The following is a 22,671-nucleotide window of genomic DNA, read 5'->3' on the forward strand; positions in this document are numbered from 1 at the left end:
TGGCACATCTTTGGAGAACAATACAGTAGAACAGAGTTGAGGGTGTACAAACCCTATAACCCAACAATTCCACTCCTAGGTAGATACCTTAAAATAGTGCTTCTCAAACTTTAATATGCATATGAATCACCTATTAATATGTTGTTAAAATGAAGATTCTGATTCAGAAGGTCTGAGTGGAGTATGAGATTCTCCATTTCTAACAAGTTCCTAAATGGTGGCAATGCTACAGACCACACTTTTCAAACAGCAATGCCTTGGAATGACTAAAGTGTCATTTATAAAAATATTCAATGAAATTCTGTTTGTAATTGTGAAAAAATTGGACAACTTGATTGTCTACCAACAGGAGGCCTGATAAATAGTATCTACTTATATTGTTGGCTACTATTCAGAAGTTTCAATAACATACTAGAGCTACACATATCACCATAGGTTAAGTCTCATGAAGATAATGTTGGCTAACAAAATGCAAGTTCCAAAAGGCAAATCAATTCTATATATTATTTAGGGATAAATACATATATAGTAAAAGTAATGCATCATTCATCAGAATAATCAACAGCAAATTCAGAACAGTAGTTATCTCTGGGGAAAGAATGAGGGAAATGAAATTAAAGAGTGACAATTAAAGGGCTTCCATTACATCTCTAACATTTTTATTTTTTAAACTGGGAAGTTGGTGTAAGAATGTTTGGTGTATTATTGTCCATTCTTTTTTTGTATTTCTCAAATATTTCATAATTTTATTAAATGAAAGTAAAGATACGTAAGGATATACTTCAAACTTTTTACAGTAAGAAAGGAAATGCGATATATGAGTGCAGGATTTCATTTGTTACTTTTTACTTATATAACTCCTATTTTGAATTATTAAAAATGTACTCCTCTCTTAATTATTGAAAAAATATAAATGACACGTTACAAGTCCTGTATAGAGATGAATTAAGACAAAACAAACCACACACAGATACAATTCTGTGACCACTTACAGTAGCTATCTGAAATCCTCTGGCTCAACGTTATAAGATTAGTGGCAAATGTGGTCAACTTTAAACAGTTATCATCAGAATGGGAATAAATCCAAGGAATTGAGAGCATTCCACATAAATCTTCCAGAATATGATCTTCAAATGAACTTTTTACTACAAAAACACACAATAGGTCTTTAATTATATTTTTTCCTTAATCATATCTAACTCAGAGTCCTTTTTAAAATAAAAATATAGATATTTGAAATATCAAGTGGGATTATAATGAACATTCTATAAACAGGGATTCATTTTTTTGTTTTTTGATTTTTTTTTGAGACCATCTCACTCTGTTGACCCGGGTAGAGCGCAGTGGCATCATCCCAGCTCACTGCAACCTCAAACTCCTGGGCTTAAGTGATCCTCCTGCCTCAGCCCCCCAGAGTGCTAGGATTACAGGCACGAGCCACCACGCCCAGCCTAAACAGGGATTCTTTACATAGAGATCCAGGAATGATGGTTTGAGGTCTATGCACCCAAATAAATTAAATGTGACTTTATAAAAATATGAACCTATGTATTTTTTAAAGAAGGATCTTTAGATTTCTTCAAATTTCTTCAAATTTCCAAATCAGAAAACTTAAAAGTCATAATTTCTATTGACTGAAGAATAATAAGTCAAAATATTACACAAATAAATTTGGAACTCAGAAATTACTGACAAGTTTAATAGAACTGAAATTTAAAAAAAGAAAAAACTAGGCATTCCAAACACTTGTGCATTTAGGTTTCAGGCAAAAAAGAAAGCCTATTTCTATACTGATTATCTTCAAAGGTTACTCTGATCTATTGCTTATTTGTACTCACCTTGCATGTAAATCAAAGCATCATAAATTTTCACCACATTATCAATGATTGCCTCCAGGCCAGGTTTCTTAACAGATTCTAACAAACTCCTACAGCTCTTAAGCACTTTTGGGTAAAAATCCAATGACATCCAAGTTATCACTACTGAAGGTTTCTTCTCAGACTTGTGCTGACAGTCCTTGAAATTATGGCTGCAGTAAGTACATTTTTTAAAGACATTGGAATTAAGATGAATTCTGTTATAGTCAAATCTATTATTGTAGTAAAGCAAAAAAAATGTGAATACCAAACTAATCTATAATCTTAAACCAATTTAAAGCAAATATGCTACTCAATTAATACATCATTATTATTTTAAATTTAATCTCTTTATGTTGGCTTAAATCACTCATAGGATTTGGGAATTAAAATTAATCTAGGCTACCTAAATGTGGCATCATCAGGCTTAAAAATGACTGAAGACATGCCTACATAATTACTAACTGGCTTAGTAAGCCCTTTCTTCATACTGTAGTAGGACAAGAGTAGACTTCAGCCTAATTATCTATTCCTTCAAGTTCTCTCAAATTCCAAATGTAATGGAATCTGAATTAATATAGTTTCTTTAAAGTCACCTTAATAACTTTATATTGGCTAGTCAAAAGAGTAAGAAAATACAAAATAAATGATCATGAAAAAATTAACAATGAATGCTGGTCTAAAATGTGGCAGTAAAAATAAGACTGAATCTTCAGAGAGAGTTCACATTTTGCTTGTCTTATCTGATAGAAATACTAACCTATATTAAGAATACTGAACCAAAAATCTACCTCTAACAAGTCCTAAATTCCTACTCTTATTATCAAAGGAAGAAATGGAGTAGAGTCAAAAGAACACTGGCTTTTGAGTTGTACATAAATGTGTTCTGGTACTTTTTAATCATGTATCCCCAGGAAAGTCAGTTTAGGCTTCAGACAAAAAAGAACCTTAACTTCTCTGAGCCTCAACTTCTAATTTGTAAAATGGGCATAATAGCATTTACCTCACAAGATTGTTATAAAGATTAAATGAGGTATGTACAGTGTTTAGCACAATGCCTAGCATTTAGCAGGCATTCAACAGCAAATTAATTTCTTATCTACCTCACTGATAAGTTTGTATTCTAAGGCTACATTAATCAAGTGAATAACGAGTAAACAGTAAATCCAAGTTCATCACAAAAAACCCACCCAAGAAAATCAAGAAGTTATTTTACCAGTCTACATTTTGAGGAGAACAGTGAACAGTACACAGAGCAGTCAGTTGTAAGACAACAGCGATTCCTTCTAAAGTCTCAATAACAGGATTCTTTAGGCCACTGTATTCAAGGGAAATCTGAAGGGATTCAGCTTTCTGTTTCAGTGCACTCCATAATATGCTCTTTTTGCTCATATCCACATGTTTAATTCTATAATGAATTATAACCACAGTAGACAGATATTCATATTCAATATAAATTTGGTTCAAACATAAAACATATTTAAAACAAAACATACCATGTAATATCAACTACTAAAATTTATACTAAGATTTAAAACAACAATTAAAACAATGTTCAGGGCTGACTGAAATATGGCAATTCTTTGGCTACATTAAAAAAAAGTTTAGTTGTTAATATTTTTAAAACTGCTGACAGATGTATAGTCTCAGATTTTTCATATATTAAAAAGTTAAATTAGGCATGTAAAAGCATGAAAAGTAACTATATTTAGCCATGAAATGTTTTATACTAAAATAGTCTTCAAGAACTACTAAAATATTTTACGTATTCCTTTGACTACATTTAGAAAGGTATTCTTTATGTATTTAAATCAAAGCACTTAACTGAGGTTGATTTTAAAAAATGAATAAAGTTTTATTAAATAACTAAATACAAACTGAATAAAGACCATCATACTCCTCATTCTGTTTCGGTGCTCTTTTTGAAGAGTTTAGAGACGAACTGAGTCGACGCCTTTTGGGTGATATACCATCACAATTACTGTTGAGGTTTTCCTGTTGAGTCTGGCATTCAATCTCCTCAATGATTTCCATACTCTCCATTTTCAAGGCTGCATAAAGTGGGCCCAACAAGTACTGAGAAAACAAAAATAATTTCAAGAAATATTTAAATATATTTATATTATTTGTAGTCGGCAAGAATGCATTAGGTGTTAGTTATATGTTTTCTAATACGGCAAACTATTTTCAGAGTCTCATAAAGCAAAACAGACACCTAAGTTAACCTATATTATTTCACAGTCTATATATTAATATCAACTATCGTTATACAGTCTTAGGCTTATGACAAAACCTTCTCTCTATAACCTGTATCAAAATGCTACAAAGAAAAATTCTGTAAGGGAATTACTAACATTTTTCATACTACAAATCTGACAAGATTTATAGATAAAATAAACTAAAATGTTTAATCAAGTTATTGCATATCTGACTGTTTTATTGTATTGCCTATCCAAACAGGAAAAGGCCACGATTTGGTAAGACTTATTACTCATAGGTTTTCTAATAGTGATTGATTATAACCTGTCAAACATAAAATCTATGTGAGTGATCAAAGTTTCTGCAATTAAGTTGATAACTGGCATCCTTTTAATTAATAATGCAACAAACACATTTATACTTCACGAATTCTACTTTAAAACATTCTACTCCATTGTTAGTTCATTACCAACTTAGTGAACAAATCCTTCTGAAATCAAAAGAAAAATCCATAATAGGGAGTCAGACTAGATTATGAAAATCATTTTTCTTGAATATATGTTATTATTAAAGATATTCTATTTTCTCATTATATCTTACATTTATGCATACACTTAAATTAACAAAATACATAACAAGTAATCTCAAAAACGACTTACCTCTGCATTTACCTGAATTCCAAGCACATCCACAAGAGCTCTACAAATATTTCTCACATAGACCTTCCTGACTTGTAAAGCAGATTCATACCCAGCTGGCACAAATTTAAGGAAATACTGCAGTATATGGCACAAAGCTGCTTTTAGCAAATCAGACTTAAGCCGCATAAGCACACCATCTTCAAACATGACACTGAGTTTTTCCAGCAGCATATTTAAATAGACAGGTTCAATATTTCTATAAGCTTCTGCTTCAAAGGGGAAGAGTGTCTTTATCAGCTTTGATAATGGCTCTTCATAGAGTTTCAGTTGGTCAGTATCCATTTCTACAAGGTGTTTTAATAATTCCAGAAATGAGCTGAAAAAAGTGCTGGCTGGTTGTGCTGGTAAGCCTCCAAGCTCAAAAAGTTCAGTTAAAAGGCTAATTGCTAAGGATTTAATTTTTGGACTACCATACTCTAGCAGAACACAACCTATCTGCCAAAGTAGGAGTTCTTGCCTTCTAAAAAACACAGTTGCAATAATACGAATAAGAACTGTTAACAAAGTGACTTCAATAAATTCTAAACTTTGCATGTTCATGAACTGCAAAGGAGCTGGTTGTAAATATCCCATGTGTTCATCTAATTGACTTAAAAATCGGCTAACAACCACTGGCCATTCCACATGTCCCACTGCATTTCTTCTGTGGAGGCAAATCAAGTCTTCAAAAAGATGTAATAATTCCTTTGTCAGTACCCCAAAAATAGTAAGACTCTTGCTTTTAAAAAGAAATAGTAATGAGCAGATGACTTCACAAATTTTCTTGTGTAACAAGTGACAGGATGGAGTAGCTGCAATCCGTAGAAGTCTTGTTATGATCCAATTACTGAATTCTTCAAAATAAATAAAAAAGGATATTAAAAATTAATCTGCTAAATGCTTGATGATTGATTTTTAAAGTATAAACTTCACTAACAAAATAGAGTAAAACATTTCCTTCAAAATGGAAACATATAATAGTTTAGAATACAGGCATACCTCATTTTATTGTGCTTCACAGATACCACATTTTTTTACAAATAGAAGGTTTGTGGCAACCCTGTGTTGACGAATTCGTTCAGTGCCATTTTTCCAACAGGATGTATTCACGTTGTGTCTCTGTGTCACATTTTGGTAATTCTCACAATATTTCAAACTTTTTTATTATTATTATATCTGTTGTGGTGATCTATAATCAGTGATCTGTGTTGTGACTATTATAATTGTTTGGGGGCACCATGAATCACACCCATACAAGATGGTGAACTTAATCGATAAATGTCATTTGTGTTCTGACTGCTCCACTGGTGGTTCTCCCATCTCTCTCCCTCTCCTTATGCCCCCCTATTCCCTGAGACACAACAATACTGAAATTAGGCCAATTCATAATCCTACAATCCTCTAAGTTTTCAAGTGAAAGTCACACATCTCACTTTAAATCGAAAGCTAGAGATAATTAAGCTTAGTGAGCAAGGCATGCCAAAAGTTGAGACAGGCTGAAAGTTAGGCCTCTTTCAATAAACACTTGGCCAAGTTATGAATGCAAAGAAAAATTCTTGAATGAAATTAAAAATGCTCCTACAGTGAACACACCAATGATAAGAAAATGAAACAGCCTTATTGTTGATATGGAGAATGTTTTAGTGGTCTGGATAGAAGATCAAACCAGCCACAACATTCCCTTAAGCCAAAGCCTAACCCAGAGCGAGGTCCTCGACATGAAGGAAAGACCCTATAAAAGCAAAAAGATTATGACTTGCTGAAGGCTCAGATGATTGTTAGCATTTTTTAGCAATAAAATACTTTTAAATTAAAGTATGTACATTTTTTAGACATAACACTATTGCACACTTAGTAGACTACAGTATAATGTAAACATAACTTTTATATGCACTGGGAAACCAAAAAGTTCGTGTGACTCACTTCACTGAGATATTCATGTTATTGCAATGGTCTGGAACCGAACCCACAATATTTCTGAGGTATGCCTGTATCAACTTTGGAGTCAGACAGACATGATCCTAGCTTTTCGTTTACCATATGTGTGAACTTTTCATTTCTCTGAACTTCTGTAACTTTATCATGAAAGGGGAATAATAATAATTACGTTATGAGTTACTGCAAAGATCAAAGAAGACAATATGTGAAATATTCAATATAGTTCCCAAAGTACAATAAATGTTCAATAAATGGTAGCTATTATCACTCCTAACAAAAATCTGAGTGGCAACTCTGTCTCAGGTACACAAGAATTAGTCCTATTCTCATGAATCCCACAGTATAGTCTCTTGAACTTTTTGACTGCAACAAAGAAATATATTTTATATCATGACCACACTATACATATATATTTATTTTGTTTGAATATATGAAACAAAAGTTTCATGAAATAGTACCTACTCTCATTACATACAATGTACTACGATATTTTCTAGTCTATTTCTTCTTGTTTCAAATGCTGATAACTCCTTAAAGCAATTTCATAAGCCCCATTGGGTTTAAAAAATACTGTAGTAAAGAATATAGATAAACAGGTGATTACAATACAGTTTAATAACCTTGATTAGAGAAGAAATACAGAAGACTTAGTACTAAGAGAGCATAAAGGAGGAGTAACCAAGTTAGGCCTAGGCAATCAGAAATAGTAGTCAGAAAAGACATCTTGGGGGACGTGCTATCAAAGTTAAGTCTTGAATTTCAAGCAAAAAATTTTCAAACACTTTATCCATTACAAAGGAAAAAATGTTTGATTTGTATCTCTTTATAAAGAGACCAAAAAGGGTCAAAAGTAGTAGGAGCAATAAGGAATAAGCCTAGAAAAAAGCTTCAACATATAGAACAGGGGTCAGTAAATTTTTTCTTAAAGGGCCACATAGTAAATATTTTTGGCTTGAGTGCCCAAGTTGCCTTTGTAGTAGTTATGGACAATTAGTAAATGAATGAGCATGGCTGTGTTTCAATAAAACCTTGTTTACGAAAATAGGCAGCTGGCCTATAAGCTGTAGTTTGCCAATATCTGATCTTGAAGAAAAAGATACCAAAAACAGGAAAAAGAAAACTGTGTCAAAGTATTCAATGGCAAAGAAACAAATTTGATTACTTCTCTTCTATTCTAAGTACCCAGTACATAATAATAAAAAGAAAACTGGCCAGGCATAGTGGCTCACACTTGTTATCCTAGCACTTTGGGAGGCAGGAGGATAGCTTGAGGCCAGGAGTTCAAGACAAACCTGGACAATATAGCGAGACTCTGTCTCTACAAAAAATTTTTAGAAAATAAGCTGGGCATGGTGGCATACACATCTGTAGTCCTAGTTACTTGGGAGGCTGAGCCAGGAGGATCGCTAGCACCAGGGACTTGGAGGTTGCAGTAAGCTATGATTGTGCCACTGCACTCCAGCCTGAGCAACAGAGCAAGACTGTCTCCAAAACAAACAAACAAACAAAAAACCAATTAAGGATACATGAAATACAAATAACCATTACCATTTCACTCCCCCAATTTATAGCAAAGTTGACCCAAAGAAGTATAATCATGTATATGTGATATTTTAGAAAAGGAGGTAGATTTCATAAACAAGACTGCAAATGAATGCATGAATACCAGCACTTACCAATACAACTGCCTTTGGCCTCATTTTGCCCATGGTTTCCATTCACATTTACAAACATAAGTGGGGAAGATTTCATAATATGCTGAATGAAGTCGAGTAACATCACAGAAGTTGGCTGAGAGTCAGTTTTCTTTACAAGTTCTAGAGCAACTAAAACAATAAAAGATTCATTTTAAAGACTCATAACAAATTAAAAAACAGTGCTTTTGTTAAGAAACCAGACTTTGGTGACCAGAATTACGTCTAGCACAGTGCTCATGCTAAATTGATGGGGCTAAACACTTCAATCTCATCTAATTTTAAATGCTAAAAAATCGTTTGTATTTATCTATTAATATTATATATACATCCATTCACCAAACATGTACTTTAGGCCTACAATATGCCAGACACTGTGCTAAAATCTGAGTATTAAAAAAAAGAATCTCACAATGTGGTGAGGGAGTCAAACAAATAAACTATTAATTATAATAAAATATGGTAACTGCACTAATCCAGAATAAGGAAAAGTAAGTGTCCAGGAAGACAACGTGAAAGAACTTATTCCTAGATAAGGACTTGGTCAAGCAGAGAGGGAAAGGGCAAGAAGTCCAAACAGAGAGAGTACCATATGAAAATACATCTTGCAAGTATTCAGTAGTCCTTTGCTATTTTTCAGCAACTTGTATTGATTGAAAAAGAAATCTAGGGCTGGGCATGGTGGCTCATTCCTCTAATTTTAGCACTTTGGCAGGCTGAGGCAGGACAACTGCTTGAGGCCTGGAGTTTGAGACCAGCCTGAGCAACATAGCGAGATCCTATCTCTACAAAAAAACCAAAAATCAGCCAACTGTGGTGGCGTGTGCCTGTAGCCCCAGCTGCTTAGGAAGCTGAGGCAGGAGGATCGTGGTGAGCTCTGATGATGCCATTTGAGACCTTGTCTCCAGAAAAAAAAAAAGAAAGAAAAGAAAAGAAAAAGAAAAAGAAAGCTAAATGGCTATAAGTCATAAAATCTGTCTATGCCAAAGTTGGAATCAAAATTATAAACCCTGAGCCATATGCCACTCTGTATTACCCCTTCCATGTAATTTCAACAGATATGACAGATGTGACACCATTTTGCCAAGTTGGTAATATTTTGTCTATTAGATTGGCACAAACAGGCAAATAGTTGATTCGATAACTCACAGGATCCTATTACCTCCTACAGGAAAGGCACAAACTCTTATTTAAAGAGTACTTTGTGGCATTTGCTATATCTCTACTGCTGGCACAAGATCTAACTAAAATAGGGTCCTCATGATTGGAACTGGCCAAATAGTTTTTAAGTATAATATCTGATATTGAAGAACTCACTGCAAGCAACAGAAAATCTAGATAATAAAGAGGAAAGCAGAATTATTTTAAAAGTGTAAATCACATTTTATAACAAGCAACAAGCAATACTGATTAACAAACTTGCTTGAAAATAGTAACTATCACAAATAACCCTATATCTAAAACTGTATGGAGAAAAATGCTATATATATGGAAAAGAAAACAGTCTAATTTATACAGTTTATATAAGACATAATTGGTTTCTTACCAACATTTACATCTGTAAGTATTCGGTCAATGAATTGACATAGAATTTGTCTTGGCTTCTGTACAACTGTATTATATTCCTCTGGAGCAGCACTAAAATACAAATAGAAAGTTTTTAATCCTTAAAAAGACTGACAATTTCATTTTAAAAAATCATCAAATGTGTTCAGTTTCAATGTTGATATTCACAGTATTTTGTTTAAAAAATAAAAATCTAAATATATTTACAAGAAAAAAAAGGAAAAAAAAGAACATGCTAAATGATACTACAGGAATACAATTTCAAAATCTAGAACTGCCCTGCTAAATAGGCAGCCACTAGCCACATGTAGCTATTGAGCATTTGAAATGTGGTTATCCCAAATTGAGATGTGCTGTAAGTATAAAATATACCTTGGATTTCTAATACTTAATATAAAAAATGTATAATGTCTCATTAATAATTTTTCATTAACTACATCTTGAGATGATAATATTTGGATATATAGTCATGCACCACATAATGATGTTACGGTCAACGGCAGACCACATATACAACGTAGCTCCATAAGATTAAAATACTACATTTTTACCGTACCTTTTCTATGTTTAGGTATTTTTAGATATACAAATACTTAACCATTGTGTTATAATAAAATTGCCTACAGTATTCAGTATAGTAACATGCTGTACCCTAGAAGCAATAGGCTAGGTGTGTAGTAAGCTATACCATCTAGGTTTGTGTAAGTATACTCCATGATGTTTGTACAACTATGAAATTGCCTAAAGACACATTTTTCAGAACATATCTCTGTCACATGAGTGACACATGAGTGTATTGAGTTAAATAATATATTATTAAAATAAATTTTACCTATTTCCTTTTTATTTTTTAAATGTGGCTACTACAAAAATTTTAATTACATATGTGGCTTGCATTTCATTTCCATGGAACAGTACTGATCTAGACTTTTGGAAAATCTACATGATACAATTTCTTCAACAAATAAATTTCAAAGGATTTCTCTGCATAGTCAGCACTTAAAAAATTCAAAGGAAAATAGAAGGAGGAGAAATCTATTGTATGACTAAGATTACAGTGTTTGATCCTAAACTGGATTTTTTTTTTTTTTTTTGAGACAGAGTCTCACTGTGTTGCCCGGGCTAGAGTGCTGTGGCGTCAGCCTAGCTCACAGCAACCTCAAACTCCTGGGCTCAAGCGATCCTCCTGCCTCAGCCTCCCGAGTAGCTGGGACTACAGGCATGTGCCACCATGTCTGGCTAATTTTTTCTATATATTTTTAGTTGTCCAATTAATTTCTTTCTATTTTTAGTAGAGATGGGGTCTCGCTCTTGCTCAGGCTGGTTTCGAACTCCTGAGCTCAAACAATCCGCCCGCCTCGGCCTCCCAGAGAGCTAGGATTACAGGCGTGAGCCACCGCGCCCAGCCCCTAAACTGGATTTTGATTTCAAATAAAACTGTTAGCAAACTATGTGTATATAAAACGACAGGGAAAATCTGAACACTGACTAGATATTTGATGTTATTAAGAAATTATTATTTTTAGGTGTGTTAATGATATGTGGTTATGTTTAAAAAGTCTTTATTGTTTAGAGATAAATACTGATATTTACAATGAAATGATGTCTGGAATTTGCTTCATAGTAATCTATGTTGAGAGGAAGAGGGTCACAAATTCATCATTGTTGGGTGATCAGTACATGGGGAACCAATATACTATTTTCTCTTTTTGTTATGTTTGAAATTTTGCAGTATAAAAAGTTTCAAAAATGCTAAGAAAAAATACACATATTTAGTCCTAAGACCAATCAAGAAAAAATAATATTAAGAGGAGACATAATAATTAAGCAGAATTATACCCTAGAATCCTCAATGAATTCAACCTGAGCTCAATGATTTGCTGTAGGCCGGGCACAGTGGCTAACACCTGTAATCCTAGCACTCTGGGAGGCCGAGGTGGGAGGATTGCTCGAGGTCAGGAGTTCGAGACCAGCCTGAGAAAGAGCGAGACTCTGTCTCTACTAAAAATAGAAAGAATTAGCTGGACAACTAAAAATATATAGAAAAAATTAGCTGGGCATGGTGGTGCATGCCTGTAGTCCCAGCTACTTGGGAGGCTGAGGCAGAAGGATCGCTTAAGCCCAGGAGTTTGAGGTTGCTGTGAGCTAGGCTGACACCACGGCACTCTAGCCTGGGCAATAGAGTGAGACTCTGTCTCACAAATGATTTGCTATAAACAACCACAGAACAGAATATAAGAATTTAGTAGAAAGTTTGTGTTCCACCACATAGGATAAGGAATCATCCCTTCTTGCAGTCAACAAACATTTATGGAACACCTATAATGTAAGCAGGCAACATATCAGAATACTGTTTCTCAAGAGGTGAAAGAAATAGTTCAGTGGGGGGAAAGTTAATAAGTCAGCCCATGCCTCTATTTGGGGTAGATTATAACAAGACCATTGATCAAAACAGTTAACATTCAAGGAAGCACAAGTCTGGAGAGAAAACCAAACCAGTTTTAGAGATATGTAAGGTCTCAAGGGAACAACTAAGTGGGATTTCCAAAACACAGCTGGAATTACTTCTGGACCTCAAGAAATATCTAGCTGAGAGATACAGATTTAAGTTCTCATTATATGATATCTATCTGTCAAACAAGGCTACATATATTGTCTATTATTAATATTTGTTCTGTTCTGTTCTTTTTTTTTTTTTTGAGAAAGAATCTTGCTCTGTTGCACAGGTTAGAGTGGAGTGGCATCATTCATCATAGCTCACTGCAACTTCCAACTCCCAGGCTCAAGTGATCTTCCTGTCATAACCTCCTGAGGAGCTCTGAGTACAGGTGTATGCCACCATGCCCAACTAATTTTTTTCTATTTAAGAGACAGGGTCTGGCCATGTTGCCTATACTGGTCTCAAACAACTGGGCTCAGGCGATCTTCCTGCCTCAGACTCCCAAAGTGCTGAGATTATAGGTGTGAGCCACCATGCTCCAGCCTTATTTCATTTAATACACACAAGCAGCAAGATAGGGATAGGGATATTAAATTCTAACTTGTATTTGAGGAGACTGACACTCACAGAGATTATATAACCTGTCTAAGGTCATAACAGCTAGTAGTAGTGGAAGACTGGGAATGCAATTATAATTAAGTAATAACAAAGTCAAACAAAGAACCCTAAGTTAAAGTTACAGGAGGAAAAGAGGAGGCAAAAGGGAAAGAGGTCAGAGAAACAGAAAGAAAAACCATTAGAGGTTTATTCTAGAAACCAAGGAGGTTATAATTTCAAGGAAGGAGCAGTCAACTCAATCAATTAAAATTAGTTTTTGAAAATGTTCTCTCAAATCTTTTTTGTTTTGGAAAAATATAGATAACATAAAAGTTTCCATTTTTACCATTTTTAAGTGTACAGTTTTATGGTATTGAGTACATCCATACTGTTCTGCAGCCATTATCATCATCCATCTCTGGAACCTTTTCATCTGCCCAAACTAACTCTATATCCATTCAACAATAACTTATCATTTCCCCCTTCCCCAACCCCTGGCAACCACCATCCTATTTTCTGTCTCTATGAACTTGACTACTCTAGGCATCTCATATAAATGGAATCTTACAATGTTCATCCTTTTGTGACTGACTTATTTCCCTTAGCATAATGTCTTCAAGGTTCATCCATGTTGTAGTGTGTGTCATAATTTCCTTCCTTTTAGGGCTGAATAATATTCCATTGTATGTTTATACCACATTTTATTTATCCATTCATCTATTTTTGGATACTTGGGTTGCTCCCACCTTTCAGGTATTGTGAATAATGCTGCTATGAAGATGAGCGTAAAAATATTTGTCCAAAACAATCCAATTGAAAAATGGGCAAATGCAGGAGTTCGAGGTTACAGTGAGCTATGATCAGGCCACTACACTCTAAAAAAAGGTGGGGGGCAAATGATCTGAACAGACATTTCTTAAAAGAAGACATACAAATGGGCAGCTGGTGTATAACAAAATGCTCAACATCACTAATTATCAGGGAAATGCAAATTAAAACCACAATGAGGTGTCATCTCATCCCAGTTAGGATGGCTGTTATCAAAAAGACAAAAAATAAATGCTAGTAAGGATGCAGAGAAAAGGCAATTCATACATTGTTGGTAGAAATGTAAACCAGTACAACCACTATGGAGAACAGTATGGAGGTTCCTCAAACAACTACAGATAGAACTACCATATGATCCAGTAGTCCCACTACTGGGAATTTTTCCTAAGGAAAAGAAATCATTATATTGAAGAGATAGCTGCACACCCATGTTTACTATAGAACTATTCACAATAGCCAGGATATGGAAGCAACCTACATGTCCAACAACAGACAAATGGATAAAGAAAATGTGGTATATATAAATAATGAAATACTATTCAGCCACAAAAAAAGAATGAAATCTGGTCACTCACAGCAACATGGATGGAACTGGTGGACATTATGTTAAACGAAATAAGCCACGAACAGAAAGTTAAATACCGTATTTTCTCATTCATATCTGGAAGCTAAAAAAAGGTGATCTCATAGAAGTAAAAAGTATTAATAGGACAGAGGATACTGGAAGCTGGGAAGGGAGAGATAGAGGGAGATTTGTTAAAGGATACAAAATTACAGCTAGACAGAAGAAGTAAGTTCTCATGTTCTACATCACTGTAGGATGACTAGAGTTAACAATAATATATTATACAGTTTCAAGTAGCTAGAAGGAGGATATCGAATGTTCCCAACATAAAGAAATGATAAATGTTTGAGATGGATATGTTAATTATCCTTATCTAATCACTGTACATTATATGTATCAAAACATCACTATTTACCCCATGAATATGCACATTAATCAAATAAATGAAAAAATAAAAATTCATATTATATTTTAAAAATCTGTTCAAGGTCCTGCTTTTCTTTGGGGTATACACCCAGAAATGGAATTGCTTGTTCATATGGTAATTCCATGTTTAATTTTCTGTGGAACTCCCATAGTCTTTTCCACAGTGGCTACAAGGGTTCCAATTTCTTTACATCCTCACTGGCACTTGTTTTTTGGTAATAGCTATAGCAATGGAAATGAAATGGTATCTTGTGCTTTTGATTTGCATCTTCTTAATGATTAGTAACGTTGAGCATCTTTTCATGTGCTTATTGTCCATTTGTATATCTTCTTTGGAGGAATGTCTTTTCAAGTCCTCTGTCCATTTTTGATCAGGTTATGTTTTTTTGTTGCTGAGTTGTAGGAGTTCTTAATACATTCTGGATATTAAACTCCTTGTCAAATAAATGATTTGCAAATATTTCCTCCATTCAACGGGTTGCCTTTTCACTCTGTTGATATTGTCCTTTGGTACACAAAAGTTGTTTGTTTTTTTTAATGAATTTAGGTTTATTTATTTTTTCTTTTGTTGCCTGGGCTTTTTGTGTCATATCCAAGAAATCATCGCCAAATCCAAAGTCAAAATGCTTATCCCCTGTGTCCTCTTCTAAGAGTTTTATACTTTTAGGTCTTGTGTTTATGTCTTTGATCTATTTTAAGTTAACTTTTGCATGTCCCTTGGATTTTCAGAGTTTTAATGTAGAGGTGAAAGCAAAAGCCAGATTGCAAGGGGCTGAAAAGCAAGTGAAATGTGAATATTGAGAATAGTATGGTCTCAAAAGATTGACCATGAAATAAAGAGAAATGGAGTTAGTGATAACTAAACGATTATATGGGATCAAGAGGGTTTTGTTTTGTTTTTCCTTAAGATGGAAAAAGAATTGAGCAATTGATACTTGAGACTTGGCTCCCCTTCCTGGGAACAGATACAAGTGAAAAGATAATCCTTAGACAGGAAAGGTACCTCTTTCATCAATATAGGAAGAAAGGATGGGTACCAATGCTAATGATTTAATAAATTCAAAAGGCAAATAAGACAAGATCCTCTGCTTCAGGGAACTCAGAATAGTTGTGGGGCAGGGGGTGGGGGAGAAATGCATAAAAATAATCATAATCAAGTATCACGTACACCCAAAGCAGAAAATAATTAACTCTACCCAGAGGCTTCACAGAAGGCTGTGTGTGAATGATTAGCAAAGTCCATCGTTTCTGACAAAATAGCTTAGGATGTGGTGGGTAAGATGGTTTTTTATAAATAAAATTATATATTTCATATATGTCACAATTTATGTCTGTATAACACTGTAAAATGTAGATATGTTTTTCCACTCATTATCTCAAATAGTGCTAAAAGAAAAAAGAGAAGATTGTTTTCTTGATTATTCAAGTGCAAAGCCCAATCCTAATTGATTATATACAAGATCCATGACATTCGCAGCAAATAAGTGCCATTAAAAAAATGGTCCTGGTAGATAGTAGACATTTTTAAAAATTGTGTTGAATGAATGAATAGTTCATAAGAATCTTCCTGAATCTTGTGGCTCCTTAATCCTTAACGTATAACCTTGCCACTAGACCATAAGCTCCTACAAGTGGGAGACTGTGCTTTATTTCTCTACCGATCCCCTGCAGCACCATTAGACCATAAGCTCCTATAGGATAGAAAATGCATTTTATTTTTCCTCACTTCCACTACACTACCTAGAACTTGTTTAATAGAAAAACAACTAAGTTACTGAAAAAAACACGTTTACAAGTAATATACACTCCAAATATACAGAATCAAAGAACAAGTAGTTATGTTTGTATGTGACAACAAAAAACCTTGATACCATATATCTTCTTTAATCCAGCACTGGCCAACAGAAATATAATATAAGCCATAGGTATAATTTTAAATTTTCTAGTAGCCACATTATTTGAACATGTAATCAATATAAAAATTATTAATGAGATCTTTTACATCCTTTTTTCTGGTACTAAATCTTTGAAACCTATTGTGTATCTTACATTTACAGCACATCTCACTTTAGACTACCTACATGTGAAGTGCTCAACATTCGGGTAGTAGCTACCACAGTATAGGATATCACAAATTTAAATGTAACAAAATGCTCAAGAAGTCTGTAATTACAAGGTAACAAGAGTTGTTTTTGACAAAGTCAGGAGACACTATAATAAATCAAGTGTAATTTGGGCAAGCGAAGGAGGCCAAGCGCAATGGTTCGTGCCTGTAATCCTAGCACTCTGGGAGGCTAAGAAGGGAGGATCATCTGAGTTCAGAAGTTCGAGACCAGCCTAAGCAAGAGTGAGACCATGTCTCTACCAAAAATAGAAAAAATTAGCTAGGCATGGTGGCACGTGGCTGTAGTCCCAGCTACTCGGGAGGCTGAGGCAGGAGGATCAACTGACCCCAGGAGTTTGAGGTTGCAGTGAGCTATGATGATGCCACTGCACTCTATATAGCCTAGGCAACGGAGCAGAAAAGAAAAAGAAAAAAAGAAAAAAAGTGAAGGAGGAGGAGGCAAGAGGAACCAGGATTATAGGTAGTGGTCAGTTTCCCATACAGTTCAATTTTATATAAAGGTTATGCACTCATGTATTATTTGTATGATTTTTTTTTTAGAGGTGGGGTCTTGCTCTGTCACTCAGGCTGGAGCGCAGTAGTGCAATCATAGCTCACTGGAACCTCTAACTTCTGGACTCAAGTGAGCCTCCTGCCTCAGCCTCCCAAGTCACTGGAACTACAGGCGCTGGCCACCATGCCCGGCTAATTTTTCTTATTTTTTTAGAGACAGAATCTCACTATGTTGCCCAGATTGGTCTCAAACTCCTGGCCTCAAGCAATCCTCCTGCCTCAATCTCCTGAGTCACTGGGATTATAGGCACGAGCCAATGCACCCAGCTCCTATTTGTGTAATTCTTAAAAATCAGTTTTAGAAAAATGTGAATTGATTATCATTCATTAGATGGACTCTCAGAATAAAGAAACTCATGGGAGAGTGAGTATTTCTTATTTTGCTACCTCTACCTTAGAACTGAGCTAAGAGGGTATATACTTTTTCAAAAATACACTATATTTGAGTGCAAATTTAAGTATAATGAAGATTGGATACTTCCAACAAACACTTGAGCACCTCTTCTGGGGTAAGCATCAAAATATTAATACCAGGATAACCAAGATAGAATGTACCTGTCCTAAAATAATTTCCAGATTAAAGGACAAATAAGTAACAGGCAATTACAACAGCATGGTTAAGAACTAACAGAACCAAGAAAGAACACAAGAGGGACACTCAGCCCTGAGCAGGGCCCTATCAGTCAAAGCTTTCTGGAGGAGGTAGTACAAAGCTGAGTCCCTAAGTGGTGAGGCAGGTAAAAGGATAAGAGAGAGGGTATTCCAAGCAGAGGAATGAGCATGTGCGAAGGCTCAGGAACAAGAACATAGCCTGCTCTATAAACTGCAAGAGGCTCTATATGGCTAAAGAAGTCGGAGGCAGTAATTAGAGATGATGCTAAAGAGGGAAGACAAGGTCAAAGCTCAAAGGACCAGCTAAGTAGTTTGGATTTTACACTGAAGGCAATGAGTAGGTATTGAAGGATTTTAAGTATGGCAGCAAGTATTAAACATGTTTTAAAACATGAGTTCAATTATGTTATTTTGCTGTTTAAAAGATTCCCATGGTTTCCCATCACACAATAAAATCTAACTTATTCTGGTCTACAGGGTGCTAAAGGATCTGGCCCCTGCCTACCCCTTCATCTTTAACTCATACCACTCCCCCTTTGCTCCTTATGTTCCAGCCTTCTTCCTAGTTTTGAAAAAGCAGGCTCATTTTGACTTAGGGGCCTTTGTACTTCCTATTCTATCTCAGACACTTCTTCCCCAGCTTCACATGATTGGCTTCTTTTCACCATCCAAAAGTCCTCTAGTTGCTGCTTCTCCTATCTTCATCCCCATCACATTGTCCCACTTAATATTTTAATAGTTAACTACCACTATCTGAAAATGTCTTGTGATGGCAAACCAATTTTAAAGAGGAAAATCAGAGAAGGACTCTCTGAAATGACATCTAAATGGAATGAGCCAGTGTTTGGATAGAAGGAATAGCAAATGCTTAAAGGCAGGAATGACCGTGGTGTCATGGAGAAACAAGGTCAATGCCATTGGAATAGAGCAAGCAAGGGAGGCATAACAGGTGATGGGGTTATAGGCAGGCTGAGGCTAGATTACGCAGGACCTTAAAGACTTTGGCAAGGAGTCTGGATTTTATACTAAGTGTACTGGAAAGTCAAAGGAAGGTTTTGAGCAAGGGAATAATGTTACATAATTTTTAGTATGGCTGGGCGTGGTGGCTCACACCTGTAATACTAGCACTTTGGGAGGCCAGGTGTTTGAGACCAGCCTGAGCAAGAGCAAGACCCTTCTCTACAAAAAGATAGAAAAATTAGCCAGGCATGGTGGTGCATACCTGTAGTCCCAGCTACTAGGGAGGCTGAGGCAGAATTGCTTGAGCCCAGGAGTTTAAGGTTGCAGTGAGCTATGATGGTACCACTGCACTCTAGCCTGGGCAACAGAGCAAGGCTCTGTCTCAAAAAAAAAAAAAAAAAAAAAAAAAATTTTACAATATGACTAATAATTGTAAAATTACTTTGCTGAGTGGGAAATCAATTGTAAGTGGATGAAAGTGTTGAAATGGAGAGATCAGCTGAGAGGTTACTATAATACTCAGACAAGAAATTATGGTGGCAGCAGTGGAGATGGTGAGAAGTGTTAGATTCTAGATGTATTTTAAAGGGATGGTTGACAGAACTAGCTTATGGATTATTAAGGGATAAGGAAAAAAAATCAAGGATGACTCCTAGTCTTTTGATCAGTATACTTACAACAATATGGGAGAAGGAACAAGTTTAAGGGCAGTAATCAGGAGTTCTGCTTTGAATATGTTAATTTTCATTTCCGTGTAGATACTGAATAAGCTCTGTGCTAGAAGTATAAATTTGGGAGTTATCAGCATACAGATAATATTTAAAGCCATGGGACTAGATAATTTAGGAAGAGAACAAAGATTTTTTTTTTTTTTAAATAAAAAGGGGGCTGAGGACATAGTCTGAAAACATATGGGAGAATAGTCAAGAATGACTCCTAGATTTCTGGTTTGGAGAAATGAGTGAATACTGTACCATTCACTGAGATATCTACTTCAGTGAATTAATTTATTTTAGTTAAAAAAAAGAGCTTGGGGGAGGTTAGGATATGTGGAGATTTGTATTGGATATGTTGAATCTCAACTACATACAGGATACCCAGTGAAACTGCCAGCATATAGTTGTATGTATAATTCTATAGGAGATATATTTTGAAAAAACATATTTGGAGTCATCAAATAGCAGATGGTAGTTGAAGGCAAGAGAGTGGAGACATCACCCTAAAAGATGTAAAGAATACTAAAAAGCAAAAAAATAGTGGGACAGAATTTATCCCTGAGGAACTAAGGAAGAAGAGCTCACAAATTAGAACATCTCATTTTTTCAGAAGTCTAACTGCCATAATCAATAAAAGGAAAAAAATTTGGCAGAAAAGGCCTTGTTGGCTTGAATCTGAAACGTTGAATCTAAAACCTAGCTCTGATACCTTCTAGCTGTGGCTTGGTTCTTCAACTTCCGTGACTCTGTTTCTTAATGTATCAACGGTGACAACATTTGCTCCATCCTTTGTCATTTAGATACTATGAAAATGGATAAGCTTGTTTGATTGAAGTAGTTGTAATGAAAAAGTCATGACAACTAAAAACTATTAGACAATTCTCCGTTGGTCAGTTTTTCTAGACTGTCTCTTGGAATGGCTACAAATAAATGAAATGAAAGGTAACAAAAGCTCTGTTGATGGTACAGTCTACATATATCCAAGAAATCATCATTTTTATTAACAAGCCTTTTGGGGGAAGAGAGAAAAGGGAAGAGAAGTGTTAACCAGCTAAGCAGGGTGGGAAAAATACATTGAGCTTCACAGTGAGCCTGAAAGATGAAATCTATGCATCAACTTCCTAAAAATGATCACTTTTATTCATCTTCTTTTAGAAAGGTACAAGTTAGTTTACAAAATGTTAACACAAAGTATACTTGCCACATTGATACAAAGTGGAAAAAATTCACACAAAAAAGTAGAGTAATGCAGTTAGGACAAGAATGGTAACTTCATTTATCTTCTTATTTATATATTGAGAAAGAGATTTCTTTGTATGGCTAACAAGCAGAAATGAACACAACTGTACTGCAAACAGAAAGGGAAGTAGATTATCCCATGGGCTTACTGTCAGTTTTGACTTTGTGTGGAAAGTTTTCAAAAGAGTTTAAGAAATTGGAAAACAATTATTCCAACTAATAATTCAACTGAGGTAGTAGTGCAAGCTCATTTATTTCTTGTTTGCAGTGGGTTACAATTAAAACAAGCACACCAAAAAACCCTGCCATGTAGTTTTTACACCGGGTTGAGGAGAGCCTGCGTGTGTGGAAGGGGAGTGGCAGCCATCAACACTCCTTCTCTCTTTGGGTAAGATACTAGTTTACAAGGGGGTTACAGAAAACAGGCATTTACAAATGAAATACTAAATTATCTCCAAATATTGGCCACACTGTGTGCATGTTTAGATTGTGTGGGCCCTGTGGATGATTTCTAGGATTTCCGACTAAAATAACGCATCTGGGACGGGACAATCAATAAGAAGGCACGGGGGGGGGGGGGGGGGGGGGGGGGGCGGGCGGTGGTCACATCTTCAGAAAGGTCTATGATTTGACTTTGAAGAAAGAAAGTAACTTTTCCAGCAACTGGTCTCACTTGCAGAAAATCAGAGGCAGTGATTTTTCTTCCAAGGGCAGTTTAGGGACAAAATGTAAGGCTAAAAATCAATTAATTCCTCCACGAGTGATCATAAAGAACAGAAACTGAAAAAGTTGATGGGTCAAGTCCCTAATCTAAGGAAAGAGGTTTTCGAGAAGCAAATAAGCGTTGAGAAGTAACCACAAAGTGATCAAAAGGGACACGCCGCTGAGCTACAGTGGGGGCCAGCAGACGCTTCTCGACCCTCGGGCCCGCTTCCCGCACGCTTGTGGCGACGCTCCCGTGTCCTACTAACTGCCTCTCTGAGAGATCGCCCACCTCAGCCACGGAGCATCTCCCCAAGGCTGCGGCCGGGCCGAGGGGATCCGAGCCAGGGCGCGACAGGGGAGGGGAGAACGCGTGAAACGCCAGCCGGGGCCGCCGGGGGAGGATGCGGGACCCAGGACGGCTGGGCCTAGTCTTACCTGCCCAGCTCCCGCAGGGCCGGGATCATGGAAGCCAGTTCCAGGCCATGCTCGCCCATGCTGAGGCTGCGTCAACCACACCACCGAGGGATCCCGGCGTCTCCACGGCTACCTCTGGGGGAAAGGTCTGGCTCCTGACGGGTCCTCACGGGGCCCAAAACTCCTCCCGGAAGCAGGGCTGGTCCTGCTCGCCAGGCTCGCCGAGCACTGTTCTATATAGGACCCGGAGGAAGCCGGGAGGCCGTAAGGGGGCGGGGTTAGCAGGCGGAGCGCGAGTCGGTCAAACTTCCCGGGTCGGCTTCGGACTTTGCTCTCAACGGCGCGCGGGCGACATTTGTGGGTATTTTTGGTTTCGAGCGGCCCGGATCTGCCACTCTGCCTGGAGGGCTCAACGAAACGAGACCCCCGGATCTGAGGAAGAAAGGGGCTTGACGGCCACCAGCCCAGACTTTCTCGCTTCACAAACGTGAGAACTCAGGAAGTAAAGGCCAAGAGTAGAGTCCACGTTTTCCCAGGCGCAACGCCTGCACATTTTAAG

At 36.3% G+C, this 22,671-nt stretch overlaps 1 protein-coding gene across 1 annotated transcript in view; it reads right to left on the minus strand.

Moving 5' to 3' along the window:
* The window catches only part of ATR (ATR serine/threonine kinase), a 113,334-nt gene extending 91,029 nt beyond the window's left edge, over nt 1–22,305 (minus strand). The window contains exons 1-8 of the mRNA XM_012647440.1: nt 22,134–22,305; nt 9,914–10,005; nt 8,350–8,499; nt 4,715–5,589; nt 3,754–3,932; nt 3,073–3,264; nt 1,839–2,029; nt 993–1,145 (exon numbers count right to left, since the gene is read on the minus strand). Of these exons, the coding sequence (XP_012502894.1) occupies nt 993–1,145; nt 1,839–2,029; nt 3,073–3,264; nt 3,754–3,932; nt 4,715–5,589; nt 8,350–8,499; nt 9,914–10,005; nt 22,134–22,192 (1,891 nt within the window). The 5' untranslated portion in view covers nt 22,193–22,305. The remainder of the gene's footprint in view (nt 1–992; nt 1,146–1,838; nt 2,030–3,072; nt 3,265–3,753; nt 3,933–4,714; nt 5,590–8,349; nt 8,500–9,913; nt 10,006–22,133) is intronic.
* Between the last annotated feature and the right edge of the window lie 366 nt (nt 22,306–22,671).

Source organism: Propithecus coquereli, unplaced genomic scaffold, assembly GCF_000956105.1.
Source record: "Propithecus coquereli isolate 6110/MARCELLA unplaced genomic scaffold, Pcoq_1.0 Scaffold268, whole genome shotgun sequence".
Classification (NCBI taxonomy): Eukaryota; Metazoa; Chordata; class Mammalia; order Primates; family Indriidae; genus Propithecus; species Propithecus coquereli.